At 44.0% G+C, this 18,344-nt stretch overlaps 1 protein-coding gene across 1 annotated transcript in view; it reads right to left on the reverse strand.

Moving 5' to 3' along the window:
• Positions 1–1,014: 1,014 nt before the first annotated feature.
• Positions 1,015–18,344, reverse strand: part of ATP10A (ATPase phospholipid transporting 10A (putative)) — a 194,174-nt gene continuing 176,844 nt past the window's right edge. The window contains exons 14-21 of the mRNA XM_046008749.1: positions 15,391–15,718; positions 12,762–12,838; positions 9,167–9,292; positions 5,213–5,413; positions 3,286–3,366; positions 3,103–3,207; positions 2,436–2,623; positions 1,015–2,297 (exon numbers count right to left, since the gene is read on the reverse strand). Of these exons, the coding sequence (XP_045864705.1) occupies positions 1,679–2,297; positions 2,436–2,623; positions 3,103–3,207; positions 3,286–3,366; positions 5,213–5,413; positions 9,167–9,292; positions 12,762–12,838; positions 15,391–15,718 (1,725 nt within the window). The 3' untranslated portion in view covers positions 1,015–1,678. The remainder of the gene's footprint in view (positions 2,298–2,435; positions 2,624–3,102; positions 3,208–3,285; positions 3,367–5,212; positions 5,414–9,166; positions 9,293–12,761; positions 12,839–15,390; positions 15,719–18,344) is intronic.

Below are 18,344 nucleotides of genomic sequence, written 5' to 3' on the forward strand. Positions count from 1 at the left end.
GGACCCAGCAATTGCACTACTGGGTATTTATCCAAAAGGTACAAAAATAATGATTCAAAGGGGTGCATGTACCCCAATGTCCACAATATTCAAAATACGGAAAAAGCCCAGATGTCCATTGACAGATGAATGGATAAAGAAGATGTGTGTGTGTGTGTGTGTGTGTGTGTGTGTGTACACATATATGTGTATCTGTGTGTATACACACACACACACACGTATATACAATGGAATATTACTCAACCATCAAAAGGAATGAAATCTTGCCATTTGCAACGATGTGGATGGAACTAGAGGGTATTATGCTAGGTAAAATAAGTCAGAGAAAGACAAATATGATATGATTTCACTCATATGTGGAACTTAAGAAATAAAACAGATGAACATAGGGGAGGGGAAGGAAAAATAAGATAAAAACAGAGGGAAGCAAACCATAAGAGACTCTTAACTACAGGAAACAAACTGAGGGTTGCTGGAGGGAAGTGGGTGAGGGGATGGAGTAATTGGGTCATGGGCATTAAAGAGGGCACTTGGTGTAATGAGCACTGGGTTTTATATGCAGCTGATGAATCACTAAATTTTACCCCTGAAACAAATAATACACAACATGTTAACTAAGTTGAGTTTAAATTAAAAAAAAAAGTTTTAAGTGCAAAAAGAGGTCTCTGCAGAGGGAATGCTATATAATTAATTGCCTTGGATATTTCAATTCTTTCCCCTCCTTTCCCTCTGTTTAGAGGAACAGAAATAATGACTCATAAGACAAATGTCTAAAGATACACACTGAAAAAGCCTAGCCTCTTGACAGGAAGAGTCTTGTGGGGCTGGTAGCCTAGTGTATGGAGCCATGATGTAACCTGGAGTCATAGCATTACAGTGTGGGGCACCCAGCTGTATTCTTCAGTGTTTAAAAGGACTTGCCATGAGGAAGTGCCCTGTGGTACTCAGAACATGCTGTTAGGTCATATATTAATAACTTCACACAACAGTGGCAACAGGACACATTCTCTTTGCAAAGTGAAGGTTGTTTATTGCTTGTTATGATTTTGACAGGCAAGACCCTACATAGGGACCGTAACAAGGCGATCTTTGCAGAATGCCTGCATAGATTTCAACATTGGGATGAACTCCTTGCGTGCATTCCTTCCTTCCCTTTTCTGGGTGAAACAGAGCCAAGCTCTCCCAGGCTTGTGGAGGCAGTGTGGGGGAACAGGGGACAAGGGCAGAGAAGTTGCATGCTTGCCCTGTCATCTCCCCTCACTGCTGTCCACACCCACTGGGATTCACTGAGCTCATACACACATTTTCACACAGGGAAAGCGAAGGTCATTCATGTTGGAGAATATCATCATATTGGATTTTCTTATAAAATGAGATGAAAAAATAAATCTAAACACACTTTTCAAGTGTTACTCTTCTTTAAACTTTTATAAATGTTAAAGCTCTTATTTTTCTTTTCAATATATTCTACTTAGAACTTTTAAAAAATAAACTTTCTTTTTTGGTACCTTTCATTTCCTGTGTTAGCCTTGGAAACATAAAATACATCTCACTAGAACTCTTCTGTGCAAATAATAAACATAAATAATATAACATCTAAGTTATAAAAAAAAAAAAAAGAGGCCATTTCAAGGTTTTCACTGCTACAGCCATCCACTGCAGTCCCTGGAAGATGTTCCTAGAAGTAGTCAGTGGTCTGCCCGCTTAAGCCACACAGATCCTGCTCTGGCTGAGGTGGGCTGGGCAAGAACTCGCTGTCCTGTTTGTCCATCTGTAAACTACTTCGAGAGAACTGTAAGACACTTCCCAGCCCACTGACCAGTGAGAGGGAGGAAATCCAGTTGAGGGAGCTGAAGCTGGGCAGGTTGAAAATGGATGACAGGGGGGCTGCCCTGCTGGTATGGGTGGGTTTCATCTTGGAGACCCCAGGACATCCTTCCAGGATAGGCTCCCTTGGCATGGAGGACCCCGGGGCCTGACTGCTCAGTCCCTCCAGCAGAATGTCTTCCCTTAAAGGTACATTCATGTCCACCACATTGGGCTCCCCACTAGCCTCTGGGGAGCAGGCTGGTTGTTGTACGTGCCATGACGCCTGTGAGGTGCAATCCTGGGAGAGGGGTCCAGAGGTACTGATGCTCTTCTGTTCTGATGACTGAGTTCTGAGTTCTCCTGGAGGGTGTCCCTGAGCAAAGTTCTCTTTGGGAGCAATGAGTTTCTTGGGGGGCCTCTTGGCCAGTTGGCGCCCCCGTTGAAGTTGGGTGGGGAAAAGACTCCCCTGCACGGCTTTGAAAAACAATCTGGAAAGAGCATATAAAAAACAGTCATCTGTGGGTGGTGACTTTGAGTCTTCTGAGACTTTCACTGTATAAAAACACAGGTCTGAGAATGCTCTCAGAGCTCGTTTAGGACTTGAGGGACACTGTCCCGATACCCACCTGGGAAGCAGTGCAGCAACAGGTGCTATGACACAAGTCAAATAGAACACGGGGTCGCCCAGTAATGTGTGCATAGTCCAATAAGGGTTGGACGGAGGATAACATGTCGCACAAGAAGCATTGTAAATCAAAGCCACAGTGAAAAACAGGAGGATACTGAAGCCGCAAGCTATCCAGTTGAGCCAGGTCTAAGGGGGAAAGAGAAACGGTACTTATTTAAACAGAGTTGCACTGGTTATCCATCAGTGTGTAGCTGTTCTCAGGGCTTAGTGAAAACATGGGTCTGTGGCACAGGCAGCTGGGAGGGTCTGATGAAGCCTTTGGCATCAGTGAACCACCCTGGGCACAGTCAAGGAGATGGAAGTCAGGCATAGGAAGGAAAGACAGAGGGAAAGGGCAGCATGAGGCGGAGGAGAAGATGCGAGTGGGCAGGAAGGAGCAAAGTGCTGCCCAGGTGAAGACACCAGTCAGGATGTGGCAGTTCCCACACCAAGGAGCTCCAATACACATGTGGTGGTGGGCCCATGTACTTGTTTCCCTTCTCCACGGTGAAGCTGGCTTTGAAGTCACCTGTCTGCTCAGAAATCTTCTAGATGTCATAGAATTTGCCTGGGAGTGTGGGGCCCGCAGCATCAGCACCCCCTGGGATCGTGCCCACAGCTCTTACCCAGGTCTTGGTTTCAATACCCAGGTGCAGAAGGAAGGTGAACAGCGCGATGGCCGTGATGGGGGTTCCCCAGGTAAATACATCTGTGTCTGAGTCATAGTAGGCCTGAAAGACAGTAGTGTCCTATGTCTGTGGGTTGCTGGATGAAGCTGGTGAGAAAGGCTGTTCCTGGTGCCAACTTACCAGGTAAGGAATGAAAAAGCAAACCAGGCTCTGGAAGGCAGCATCAGCCATGTTTAACCAGAACGTGCGTGGCCGATACTCCTTAGACACAAAAACAAGCACAGAAATTATAGAGAAGTAAGAATCTCTTCAAATGATGTCTTCCAGTAGTACAGGGCCATTAATGCACAAGATAAGCACCCCAGGGGAACTTGCTAATTCAAGACTTGGGTGAGTTGGGGTCGGGTCCCAGAAGACGAGGGAAGAAGAGCTACATGAACGTCTGCAGAGGCATCATCTGCAGCTGGGTCAATCATTCAGAGCATCTGTCCACAAGACCAGCTTCTCTAGTTCTGGGTCAACAGAAGACAAATAAAACCACTTCCTAAACCCTAAGAGGGAGCATTTTTTTAAAGCACGATTTATTTATTTGAGAGAGAGAGAGAGCAGGGGGAGGGGCAGAGGGAGAGAACCTCAAGCAGATTGCCCAGTGATGATGGAGCCCAACGTGGGGCTCCATCTCATCACCCTGATATCATGACCTAAGCCAAAATCACAAGTTGAACGCTTAGCTGACTGGGCCACTCAGGTGTCCCTGAGGGAGCATTTTTCTACAATAGGAAACAGCACCTCAAATTCTGCATGTCCTACTCCAATCTGAGTTCTTCTTCTGCTCCTACTTTGCCTGATGTTGCTGCCCTTTGTTGTTGGGTCCCCTAGAATGTTTCTTAAAAGTGAGTCTTTTTTAAAAAATGGATCATGGAAGTGTTTAATGTTAAAATAAAAAAGCTTTATACTGAGGGCAAAATGACCTTGATATGGATTGATCAACTTCATTTCCTGGGTAACTACATTTGTATTTGACTCTGAGTTCCTAAGCAGCTGGGGCTGGTACAGGCCTACAGGAAATGTAGACTGGACTGAATGAGCACTTACTGAGCACTTAAGAAAGTGCTGGCTAGGCCTCTCCTTCAGTCCTCTACCTTCATAGGACAAACTTCTTGCGTCTTGTTCCCTTGGCCAGCCCCAGCCCCTGACCAAGGACAGGAGGACAAGCTGAGTACAGCCATTCCTCCAGTGAAAGGTATCATGCAGAGGCCCTCCTCATCTGCTTGACCCTCAGTTGTTCCCACCCCACAGCCCCACTCCTGCTGCCTACCTTGAGGGAACCCAGTGTCAGTGAAGGTGACCAGGGGAAGTCAACTCAAAAGTAAACAAAATTCTAAATCAGAGACTGTTTTAAGACATAGGGAGCTCCATTCCCTTTGTACACATTCAATAATTCTAACTAGCAAAGAGAAGCACTTAGAGGGCCAACTTTAAAGGCTGGTAGGAATAGCTAGTAATTAGCATGTCAATCTAGTGTTGTGTTGATGTAAACATATACTTATATCTGTTTGTATTCACTTATTCTTTCAATGGATTCTCCATGGGTTTATCTGCTGGTTAATTCCCATTCAAAATAAATCACATTTTGAGGGGATTGTTTTAGAAAAATCCCTGTGCAGGAGGCAGCAATCCACATGACCCTGACTTCGATTCCAAGTGGACTTTCCTTAGGCTCCTGGAGACTGTTGGTATAGAGAATTTTCATGTCATCATATTTTTTTTTGTATTAACCTCCCCTTTTTTTTTTTTTTAATTGAGGTACATTGGTACACAAAAACTGCACACATTTATTGTATACATCTTGATGAGTTTGGACATATGCATAAACTAGGATACCATCACTCCAACCATTAACCTCACTCTACTTAATACACAACTCCTACACAATCAAGTAGACAGAATCCATTTTTTACCTCCCACTGGTCATTTTCCAAAATTTTAACAATTTCTCCCAGGGTGTCCATTTAAAGGGAGGTTTAGAGACTTGCACTCTCTGTAGGTGAATGTGGAGAGTGGGAGGGCCAAGCAATAGGAGATGGGGGCAGGAGAGGAGCCTCACCTCCATGTTCTGGCCACTCTTGTAGAGCTGTGGTTCAGTCAGCAGCACTTCAGCTGGCACGTCCTTGTCCAGCACCCCAGTCACGAGCTGGGGAAGTGACGAGAAGAGCAGATTAAAGAAGATCAGATACCACTGGTCAATCATGGCAGATGCAGAGAAGCCACAGTAAAACTGGAACCAAAACAGGAGGCCCACGAACATCTGAAATCAGGAAAGGAAGAATGGGGACAAGCAATTCTTAGCTGTCCTTGCAGATTCATATCCAAGGTATCTAAGGGTTTTGTAGAATTTGACTATAAAGATTGAATTTAGAGGCAGAAATTTCCTCCAAACAAAGCCCTAATCTTATAGCACGCTCTCGTGGCTCTCGCTCGCACATGCTCTCTCTCTCATTTCCTTCAGCACGAAGGACTGGCAATGGGAGATGAAAATTCCCAAGGACAGCCCACAGAGAGACAATGCTGATAACAGCCCACAGGAAATGCAGATCGAATGGAATAGCATTTATTGAGCACCTATGAAAGTGCTGGCTAGGTCCTCCCTGACAGTCCCTTAACTTCACAGGACAAACTCTTTGTATCTTGTTGCCACAGCCAGGTGAAGAGATAAGGTCCAGTTGAGTACAGAAATTACCCATAAAGGTACAGCAGGGACCTTCCCCAGTAGCTATCCTCTGTGATCCTAAACCAAACCTATCTATTCTACATCTCAGATCTTGCTTCTCTCTTTAGTTACGTACCCTTTCTGATGAGGAACCATGGGCAATTATTGACTCCCATGGCAGGGGGAACACACACGCACAGCAACAAAGTCAATGATGATATACCAGCATTGCTGCTGTGACCAAGCCCAGAAATCCACTGGGCACTCTAATGGCAGATGAGGTATAGGTATAATCACTGGTTCTCATAGCTACCCCTGCTTTGCTGAACAGGAAAGTGAGGGTCAGGGAGATTGAGCAGCCTCTTCAAGTCCATGCTCAGCAGGAGGAGTTGAGTGGATCTCTTCCCCTTATTACTTGATCACTGAACATCAGCGGCTTGAGTGCGTTTACATGGGGCATGGCAATTTAGCAATGGTAAAGCATTTAACCTATTAGCTGTATTTTGGCATAGATCATTTGACCCTTTTCTGCCTCAGTGTCCTTGTCCTTGAAATGGGCACCCCCTAACAGTACTTAGCTTTGGGCTGTTGTGAGGATTAATGAACTAATGCATTTCAAGTACTCACAAAGTCTCCTTGTACACTGTGATTTATTCCTGTTTCAGTTAGCAGTACAGTTATTTCCTCTGAGGCTGGAGCAGGCTAGTGTGTTTACTCAATTCAGAGAAAAGGAATCTCAGGTCCAAGATGTTGAATGACTTGACTATGGCCATTGTGTGAATAATAAAACCTGACCTGTTCAAACCACTTGTGGGTCTTGGCCTGGAGGGCAGACACCCCCAGGTGGAGGACATTCTCTGCAGGGGACCTCAGGTAATAGCCTCCGTTTTGGCTCTGAAGTTGCCACTATCTTTCTGACCTTGACTCAGTCACTTACCTTCTCTGAGCTTTGGTTTCTGGACCTGCAAATGGCTTGGTCTGAAGATCAGGAAGCAATGACACATATACTCCAAGTCTTGTTTCAATTTATGACTTAGTGGAACTTACCCTTCCACACTGAAAACTGACAGACTTGGGTTTTTCATTGATTTTCTTCCCTTCTCACTCCCACGGCTGACTTTCTCTCACCCACCCCCACAGGCTCAGCCTAATGACTCATCAGTGAACAACTGGAGTCAAGAGAAAGAGGAGGAAAAGTACTTAGTTAATTGACATTTTTTTCCTTATAGTACCAAAAAGCCTTCTTTCCAAACTACTGTTGCTATGGAAACTTTTCTTCTCTGTTCTTTATTGGAAGGGAAGACTAACTTACTCCTAAAACTAATGAATTTCTCACTTTGGGAGGTAGGGTAATTATCCTTGCAGTTCTCAACTAGATTGAGTGCTTGTTAACAGAGGCCTTGCATCTTATATGGGATAAAGACAGACATCCCCTTCTCCTTCCCATCCCCTCTATGAGGACAGATTCATCATGCCAGGCAGGAGGCTGTGCCCATTCAGGTGGCCACTCTGGCACTTACTTGCAACTGAAATGCTGAATTCCCTCCCCTAAGTCTGAGAAGTTTTCATGAGGAATTATGGAGAAGCAGAGCTCAACTCTCATGCTTTGTTTTCAAATAAAGGAAACAAAATCCCTAGAAAGCAAGTAACTTGCTCAAGATTGCACAGAAATTAATGACAGAAACAGAGCCGAGGTTCTACCTGCCCAGCCTCACTCATCTATACTCAAGCATCCATCCACCTCTTTGGGAACTGGGAAATTCTAGGCTTGCAAGTATATGCATGGGGCCTCAGCTCTGGGGATGCAATGCCAGGTGGTTGACAGAAAGCAGGGAGTAACTGGCCAAGGCCAAGGGAAGCATGGCACAGACTTCCTTGGACAGAATCCCAGGCAGAACCTAATCAGAATTAATTTCTAGGACCCAACTGATCAAATTAGACACGATGTGATTGATCCTGGCTATTTGTATTCATTTATTAGAAGACATTTTGAAAAATGGGTGAGAGTAAGGGGAGCATGAGGGTTGGGAAAAGCAGATAGGTCTAAATCTCCAGAACAAACAGGAAGATGAACAAGAGTTACACCGATGGCAGTTTAGAGTTAGCATGGAGATCTTTTAATGTAAAGAGGAAAAAAATCTCTCTCTCTATAGATATAGATATAGATATAGAGATAGAGATAGATATCTTTTAATTTATTTTGTTCTTTTTTAGGAGAGTATAGGATGATCCTGACACTGGAATTGTGGCATCCAATGTGGCAGAATTGTGGAACTACCCTGAAAGATCACTTACCCCAAGAGTTTATTTATTTTGTCTCCTTGTTTGTACATTCAGCCGCAAGGTTTTAGAGACAAGAGCAACAAGCAGCAACTCAGCAACTTCTTAGCAGAATGGTGACCCATTACCTATGAGTAGACCAGGATTCTAAAATGGCCATGCCATCTATGCTAGAGGACTTTGGAGAGGGACACCTGTCTGCCAAGGGTTTAGTAATAAAGGAACTAAGAGTTAAACATTAGGATCAATATGAAATGGAGCATGGCCCTGGAAGAGAGTCTCTGGAGGGACAGAATTGTAATCAGTCAGCCAGGCCTGGGCATGACCTGACTTGATGGTCAGTTATAGAGCTGGCCAGAAAGGGGCACGTCTGCCCTGACAGCACGGGAGAAAGTATGGCAAGGACCTGCTGGTGGCCCTGTTCATGGGGCCCTACACCTGTGTCCTGACCAGGGGACCCACACACCTGACCCAGTGTGGTTATGTTTCCACAGAGGCCATTCAGTATTGGGATCACAGCATGAATAAGGGTTCTCATTCTGACTCCTGCTTATCCCTGGATTCCCCTGTCTGCTCTAGAAAGAGCACTGATTAGAGGAGTCCTGTCTATGGATACCTTAGCAGTCTGTTCCCAGGAAACACATTAACAGAGTGGCTAGGAGTTGGGAGTCCAATGAGCTGGGGTTAAATGCAGCCTTGACTACTCCCTAACTGTGTGACCTTGTACAGACCACTGCAACTCATGATTCCCCCACTTCTTATTATAAAGCACCAAGTGGACGTTCTTGTATGATCTTTTTCACAACTTTCTCCTTTAGAGGTGCAGCTACCTTCATGTCCCTGTGAGCTAGACTTCTTGAGCCCATAGAGGGAAAGGCCAGGCTAGGCCTGGGGTAAGTTCACAAAGGTCAAGGAGGATGGAACCAACATGAAGCTCTGGGATGCCCAGATGGCCAATTCAGGGGATGGTCTGATAAATCTCAGCTCAGGCTTTTTGATGTAAAAACTCTAGAATCCAAAAAACAAAACAAACAAAAAACCCTCTAGAAACTAGAAGTATCAAATACCTACTGTATTTTTGTAGAAGAAATACAGCACCATGTTGGCAAGTCGGGAATAGCACCAATGTCCGTGAACAATTAAGAGTCTCTCGAGGTATCGGAATCTTGGCACTGCAAAGTCACTGGCCATCACTGCCTTGAAAGGGAACAAAGTCCTTGTTATTAGTGACACCTTACTCCGTCTAAGGTCTGTCTTATCTCCCCCAAATACAAGAAATGGAGAAATCCAGTTTCAAACACAATGTGCACATGATTGGCCAGGGCTTACTTTATCCCCATTTCCCTTATTATCTCTTTTAATTAAAAAAATAAATCAATCTCAGCAAGCATTCTTGTTCAGGGGTATCATTTTATAGTACTCATTTAAGATTTTGAATATATGTAATTGATTTTTAAAAGTTTTTGTTTTCCCATGCCCCCCCCTTTTTATAAGATTATATTTATTTATTTGAGAGAGAGATAGCGAGAGACAGAGATCCCAGAGGACCCTGTGATCATGATGTGAGCTGAAGGCAGATGCCTAACAAACTGAACCACCTGGGTGCCCCATTGTTTTCCCATGTTTTCTTTAACAAGCAAAAAACAAAAATAAAAACCCAGAGATGCAGTTTCCCTACTCTTCTCCACCCCCTGATATTTAATTCATATTGGGATCTCAACACAAAGATGAACCAAAGCTGCCCCTTTTCTATAAATCAGAGACAGGCAGTTGGCCATCTTGGGAAGTGTGTTTTGGATCCTTCTTCTTAGCAGTTACAGGTGACAAGCAAGGCCATGGCTCTGCTGGCCTTCACATAACCCAGTTCCAGGAAGCTACAAAAAGGCAACAGAAGGGAGTGAGGACAGCAGGTTTCCTCCATGGAAAGGAAAGATGACTGGGTTTTGAAAGTGTCCCTCACTTCACTGAGTATCAGCCTCTACACAATTAAACTAAGTGGGGCAGACAAATGCCATCAAAATGACACCTTTTGTACCCAGAATATCTTAGAATCTTCCATATAATGAACTTCTCTGTTGAAAAAAAATCTCAAAGAAATTGTCAGGAAAATATGGATTTCTGCTTATTTTTTGGAGGATTATTCTACACAAAGATGTACGTCTTCTTTTAAAATTCAACTGATTTCCCTCTGGTCAAATAACTTCTTGAAAAGAGTTAGATCACAGTTGATGTGGTCCCTTAGGTGAAACAGAATAATGTCATTATACATGACAAGTGTGAAGCCTTCAAATGTCTGCTTTCTAAACCCAAAGTTAAGGATTTCAAAGCAAATACTGTTTCTATACCTCTTCCTATCAACACTGGGGTATGAGGGGTTTGTGTACTCATCTCCAGCCTTCTGCCACTCCTTCCCACCTCCAAATTTAGGCCCTGTTTGTCCCTCTGTCAAGGCAGCCTTACAAAATGCTCCCAGCTAGGTTAGATCTTCCTGTAAAATACTCAACACCAAAACCAGTGTTTCTCTTTATATCATTTTATAAGGGTTGTGACTATTTATGTACATTTAAACTAAGTATCTGTCTCCCCAACTTTTCTGGACATTCCATGAGAGCCAGGAGAGTAGATGTGATCACCATGTACCTTAAGTTCCCAGTCAGTGCTGGTGTTCAATAAACACGGTGGACCAGATGACCCCATGAACACCAAGCTTCTCAGAGATGCAGGATCTCCTTTGCCCAGATGGGATAAGCTTCTCACTTTGGCTAAGCGGGAGAACTCCAACACCCTCACTCATTCTTGATGACTCTGCTCAGATGCCTAGTGTCTGTGTTACCAAAGCGTCCCACAAAGTCCATCTTCCAAAGAGCTCACCTTTGCTTATTGGACTGACTAAAACGCAAGCAGGGAAAATATTCCCTGGGAACCTGAGCACTTGGAACAGTAAGAAATGGTATCAGGCCTTACCATCTTCTTACATAATGTATCCTCAATAAGAAGTGTATCTTCAAATAAATGCAGAAGCATCCAACAACATCTTACCTAGAAGTTATTCCCACTCAAAGCTTCGCCTTGGTATGTGCCTTGTCATTTGGCTGTTCCCATCATTCCTCACATGGCTTGAAGTATATATATCTGCACTGGCCCCTGACTGGCCCCATCCACAAACATGAGAGTGTTTCATACAAAATGTATTTACTTGGTGCATTTCTCTGCATGTGCTATTTACAGGCACTTCCCTGGTCAGCTTTTCACTACAGGTGCAATGGAAATGATAATGAAAACATCAGAATGAACCAACAATTTTGTTCATCCATTCACTCCTCATGTACATGGCATTAAAAGGCAGGGATGAGGTGCCCCGGGTGGCTCAATCACTTAAGCGTCAGCCTTTGGCTCAGGTCATGATCCCAGAGTCCTGGGATGGAGTCTCGCGTTGAACTCTTTGTTCAGTGGGGGGCCTGCTTCTCCCTCTCCCTTTGCCTGCCCCTCTTCCTACTTGTGCTCTCTCTACTCTCTCTCTCTCTGTCAAATAAATAAATAAAATCTTAAAAAAAAAAAAGGCAGGGTTGAGTCCAACCTTGGGCTGCACTTTAATTTCATGGAAGAATTAAAACCACACAAGTAACATAACACAGTGACTCAGGTCAAATGAAGGCAGGAAGAGAGTAAAGTACATGCTAAGGATGGGCCAAGAGGAACTACTGGGTTTCTAGCTCGGGACTTTCCATCTTACTGTTATTTTAATGTCAGGTAAGAAAATTAGTGAGTTCTGCAAAGGCCTGGCACATACAAGTGTTCACTGAATAAATACTGATTGCATCAGTGAATAAATCAACCAATGAGTAAATGGTGACCAGCATCTGGAATTTTTAGAAGGAAACTGGAAATGTTGTTTTCTAAAGTCTCCACCAACTTAAAAAAATGTCATGATTCAAAATTAATCAAATGTTGGAAATTGTTGTGATCTTACATCCAGAATAAAGTTAATTTTTTTTTAAAGATTTTATTTATTTATTTGAAAGACAGAAATTACAAGTAGGCAGAGAGGCAGGCAGAGAGAGAGAGGGGGAAGCAGGCTCCCTGCCGAGCAGAGAGCCCGATGCGGGGCTCGATCCCAGGACCCTGGGATCATGACCTGAGCCGAAGGCAGAGGCTTTAACCCACTGAGCCACCCAGGCGCCCCCAGAATAAAGTTAATTTTAATTAACTAGGATGTTCAGCATCTGAATCACATGTTAAGAACCAACATAGTGGCAAATGAAAAAGGCAGAAATAAATTTTCATGTGAGTCAAGATGGCTACATTCCACTTTTATAGCGATACCAGGTTCCAACAGTCCTGCAGCAGAGTCATTTTTTCAAATGGAACAGTAAAACATGCTTTCTTCCAAGGATGAGCCATAAGTAGTCAAAGAGAAGGTGATGACTCACCTTGCCTAACTCTGTTCCACTTATTTCACAAAAATATACTTAGAGACCTAGGAAAAGCTATTTACTGCTGCATGAACATGAAGAACTAGCCACCTCTACCTTATCTTCTACGGCTTAGTAGAAGGTGAACATCACATTGCACTGAAGCCAACCCTTTAGCTTTGTTGGACAAAGCCTAGGACAAGGTATGACAGTGGGCCAACTGGTCACATAGGACAGCCCTGATTGGTCTTTACCTGCATGCCCTCCTGGCCCGAGATTCCTACACCCACATCTGCCACTTGGATCATGCTGACATCATTGGCTCCATCTCCTAGAAACAGCATAGGCAGGAAGAATCGTTTGAGTTGAGATGCACAGAATCAAATGGCTTGATGGATCTTCATGGGGTCCCTACTGGGCTGAGTCCTGTGAAAGGGTCATGGGGATGAGTAAGGAAGAAGCAATGCAGAGTCTGCCCTGGGAAAACTGAGTTAAGCAGTCAGAACAAACATGGTGTGAGGTTTGGGATCGCCAGTCACATCAAGAGATGTTTCAGAAAGCAGGCTAGCATGGTCACCATTTTGCTTAATATTCACTCTATATTATTGGCTCATATACCTAGAGATAGAGTCCTTAACAGTGTCTGGTGCAATAAAGATGCTATCACCATCATCATTACTATTTACCAAGCTCTAGCCTTTATCACATGTAGAGCATATCAGTAAAGGCTATTCTAATTCATGCTTACATGAGTGGTTTTCTAAACTGAAAAAAGGAAGTTAAGTTCTGCCCAGCAAACTGTAGAGCTCTTTCTGTACACTGATTACCAGCTAGCTTATTAGCTATTGTGCTTACCTTTGGGCCCTCTAAAGATGTGATAAAGAAGAACTATTTATTCAGTCAAGCTGCTGACAGAAAATGGTTAGGAACAGAGGACAAAGGTCAGAGATCTCATCCCTTTTGGGGAAAAGCAAGTAGAGACTTAAAGTCACTGCCACTCAGGAATAGGGCACCAGAAGGACCCAATCACAGAGTATCTCCCAAGTTTCAAATATGCAAAAAGTGCAGATATACAAGTCAGAGTGATTCATAACATGCTTACAGGATGTCTCTGTACTTTTTCTGTACTTTTTTTGCACTGTCCTAACATGAGTGATCAGTCAATATTTGTGAAATTGAAATTCTGTGAAGTCATTAACAATCTCTGCAGCTTTTCCCAGAATGTCCCAATCAAAGTGAGATATGGCAGGCAACAATGTTCTTTACATTATTTACATTATTTACACTGGACACCTGGGACTAGGTGCCATCAGTACTTTCATTTATGGTCAAAGAAATGAGCTGAAGTTCTGGTGGGCCATTACTTTCCCTTTCTCTTTTGAGATTCTATTTTGTTTTTTCTTTCTTTCTAACCAACTAAGACTTTACTTCCATTTTTAAAAAAATGAATACCATACACCAGTGATTCCATGGCTGACCCAGGCACTGACTAGGCTGTGAAAATGTAATTTATTCATTCATGTGTTACACCAGCCTTACCGGGGGGCATGGTCCTCATGCCACCATGGAGAGGACCTCAGAGAAGCCTGCACCCAGCCTGCACACTCCTCAGCACCAACCTACATCACTTGCTAAGGGAGCTCTGAAGGCCACTGCAGATACATGAGGGCAAAGGTGGACTGAAACAGCCTCCCCTGGAAGAGGGCCACAGCTGGGGCCTTCCCACAGCCTGGAGGACCACGGAGTCAGAGTAAACATGTGTTCACATCTACGGTCATCTCCCTACCCTCAGTGATTACCAAAGCCCTGAAGATGTACAGGGCTGTTTCCATAACAAACACACTAAGGCTATCCCACCTCAGACCCAGGCTCTACCAGCCTCAACTCTGTCCTGATGAAGTGTCCTGTGTGAGAGAGTAGCAATCCCCATATCAGGAAACTGTCAAAGACCCTTTGCAGAAAACACTGTAATTATTATTGATTGCGAGGACCTTTTATTTCAGAACCAAATCTCACCTAGGTATAGATTCTATATTCAGGGAGACCAAACTCTTGGTATCTGGGGATCAGGGGATCACCCCTTTCCCTGGGCTACCTGCAGTCTTTCCCAGCCCTCACCAGCAGATGGTGCTGCTGAGTCCCCGAACCTGGCTGCGGGTGGCACCCCAGCCAGAGTGGGCGGGGATGATGTCCTGGGAGGAGTTAGGTGAGGACTGGGTAGCACTGGAGAGGACCCTAGAAGGCTCTCCAGGCCAAAAGTCTGCAAAGAAAAGCCCCCATTTCCCTTAAGGAAATGCTGTAAGGTTTAGCAACTACTCACTCACATGGATTCATTTAATTACATGCTTGTCTTGGAACAATCAGTAAAGTTCAAAGGTTAAGAGACAATAGGGATTCCCATCACCATCAGACCTCTGGGTTCTTGCAGTATTATGGAGTTTTGCACTCCAGATGGCTCATGGTGACCAGAATCCCCTGCAGAGGGCCTTTTTAAGGTATTCTGAAACAATACTTAGTGTGCAGGGCTCTGTTGTGGCAGAGGCTTTCTGGGACAGCAAATGTCTAGTCTCCTGCCTCCCAAGAAATAGTGTAAGCTCTGTCTTCTTAAACCTCCATTGTAAAACTATATACAGCTATATATACAAGCTATAATTGTTGTACCACATTTTGTGGTTTTCAAGTCCATGTTTTATATTTCAAACAGGCTTCTTATTTTCTTGGGTGTGATTTTATAAACAGAAAAAAGAGAAAGGAAGTGTTTTCCCATCTTACAGTATAGCACAGATGGGGTGGAAAGTCCAGGATGCATCCACAGGAACCAGCTGCATAAGATGGGGGCTACTCATTTACATAGGGTCCAGCCTGGCTGGCCTGGATACTTGCCTATGGCCAGGGTCATGGCCTTGAGCTTGCTTCTGACCAGTTTCACCACCATACTCTTCTGCAGAGGTGTCGAGCGACAGCAAAGGACTGACCGGCACTGCTTAGCGAGAAAGAGAAATTTGTCTTCTAGGTTTTTCTCAAGGGCATAGGCCAGACTTCTCCCATCGATCACGAGGCTCAGGCTGGGGCCAGAGGTGGTGGACGTGGAGGGTGGGCAGAGAGGGGAGAACCCCACGCTCACGTTGCCTGCAGTCTTCTCAGGGGTGCTGCAGGGGATCCTGGACTGCACGTAGTGTAGACACTGGTCTAGCAAGGCTGCACAGGCCTCCTGAAATGGACATGAGAGGAAGCTCTGTTCACTCAGCTGTACCACGCATTCTGTTACCTTCCTCGACACTGATAGTCTGATCATCTCAAGGGCACCAGGCTGCAGGCTCTGCCCAGAAGGGAAGTTCACTGAAGATGATAGCTGTCCACATGAAGAGGATGAGCTTGTCTAGGGTTTTGATAAGACTCCACTTCACTGCCCATTACACTCTATGGACGTTAGATGAGAAGGTCTTCAGTTTGCAAAAACCGACTGTACTATGGCTAAACTGCTGGCTGGTTAGGCTGAGGGAGTCTAACATGCACCCCTCCATGCTTCTCTGAGGGCTTTACTCAGCCATTTTTGCTTGCTTGTGAGGTGTGAAACCTTTTAGAAGTCTTTATGATGATTATCCTCTAAAGAAATGTAATTATCAGGGTTTCCCTAAGCTCTCCAGTTGACCAGGGAAATAATGTTTTTAAAAAGCATAATTTCTGAGAATTTCTGAGGCTTTTATTGGCAATAAAACTGTACCTGAGTTCCAAAACTGTACCTGAGTTCCAGAAAGAATAGGAAAACTTATAGAGTAGGCCAAGGGGTCAGGGGACAAAAGAGGTGACAATTTCCAGGAGTAAACACACTCCAGGGAAGGCAAGTAGTTCTTGGACCTCTGTGGACAGTGAGCCCACTGCGTAAGCAACCAATTTCCTGCAATGCACCCTGAAAATCCAGCTGTGTTCAGTAAGTGCTTATTGAGGACCTTTTGTATTTAGAAAAGTGAGACAAGAAAAAGGAAGACTGAGAAGATACAGTTATTAGCTCCTGAACAAATGGCAGCAGCTGAACATACTCACAATCACAGGAAGTCACAGATTAGGATGTGCAAAAGCATTAACAGGATATGAAGAGGGAGAGATTTGCTTCTGGGGCGGGGTTGGGAATGGGAGTAACTGAGGTGGGGCTGGAAGAGGATGTTAAATCTCATTCTACAAACAACCTGAGTTCCCTTGTGCTAGCACCAAGCACTGCTAAGGTAAACTGGAGTAAGTACATCCACCCTGGCTCCCCCACTGAAGGCAGCTACGGCAGCCAAAGAGAGAAGTCATAGGGCAACTGTTTGAGGATTTTGAAAATAAACAGAAGCTGTTGCATTGGGGAGGAAGACTAGTGTTCTAAGTACACTGGACAGGTGGGTGAATTTTCCATTTTCCCTCTGGTCTGTACCCAAGCATCACAAAACCCAGAAGTAGGAGGCAAGGCAGGGACAGAGAGAGCTCCAGGAGAAACTCCAACCCCTACCCCCTATCCCTGCCCCCACTAGAGGAGTGGAAAAGAGAACTCCCAATGCACAGAGAAGCTAGGGGAAATCCCAGTTTCATTTATCTTTTTCTCTATTCTCTGGATCCCAGCCCCAGGTAATTTTGCTACTGTGGCAGCAGGACAATCTGTTGCCAAAGACTCTATTAGAGAAGCTGTGATCCTGTGGTGGTAAGATAACTTCTGCCTTTTTCTCTCTGTCCTACCACCACTTGGTCTTGGATGGAGGTTTTGGGCAGAAGTACAAAGTAGAGCAAGGTAACTCAAACCCAGCTTTCTGGCCAGAGGACTGGAAAGGGGAGTCCCAGAGAACGAGAAAGTACTTAAAAAAAAATGGTGAAGAGGGAAGAGCTTCGCCAGTTGACCCCATAGCATGGCTTATTAATTCCTGAACTCACCCACAAACCATGCACACATAGACATAATCCTAAATAGCATAACAAAGACTTTTGAGAATTGAACTTGGGATAGATTGCCACCCAAGTTCCCAACTTTTATTAAGGGGTGGCAAAAATGTGAGACAGAGTCTAACAGTTTGGTAAAGGCTACACAAAACTGACATCAAAACCACCACTCAGAGGCTGTTCAGAGCTTGCAGCCTGAATCAAAGAGGGCTGATTACCTGCCTTGAATATATCCACATTCTTCACAGAATTTTAAAATAACCAGTGTCATTCAAAATGCCTACAATACAACCCCAAATTCATCAGCATGCAAAGAAGCAGGAAATTCTCAATGCATGTGAAAAAATGCATGTCAACAAAAGCCAAAGCGAAGATGTCACAGATACCAGAATTATTTAAGAAAGACTCTGAAACATCTATTATAAGAATGCTCTATCTAATAAGAGTGGACATTCTAGAAATGAATAGAAAGAAAGTCCCACAAAAAAGGACAAGATATAGAGAAGAACCAATAGAAATTTTAGAAACAAAAAAAACCACAAAAAACATCTTAACCAAAATAAGCAGCTCATTGGTTTCTAAGTAATTTATGTAGATACTCTGTCCTCAAGGAGGGGAAATAGAACTCCACACTCTGAGTGTGAACTGTGCAGTCACTTCCTTCCAAAGAGTACAATATGGAAAGGAGTAAAAATAATTGGCTTACAGTGGAGAAAGCTGACAAACATAAAACCAACGGTGGTAATTCACGTTGATAGAATGTACCTTTTAATATGATGTGATAAAATGATGAATAGGGCACTTTAGGCACTTTTAGTAAAACACAAGACCAATCCTCATATAAGGGTATTCTTTAAAATAACTGATCAGTACTCTTAAGTCATCAAAAAGAGAAAATTTAAGAAACTGTTATAGCCAAGGGTGCC

Source organism: Meles meles, chromosome 6 (assembly GCF_922984935.1).
Source record: "Meles meles chromosome 6, mMelMel3.1 paternal haplotype, whole genome shotgun sequence".
NCBI classification, from domain to species: domain Eukaryota; kingdom Metazoa; phylum Chordata; class Mammalia; order Carnivora; family Mustelidae; genus Meles; species Meles meles.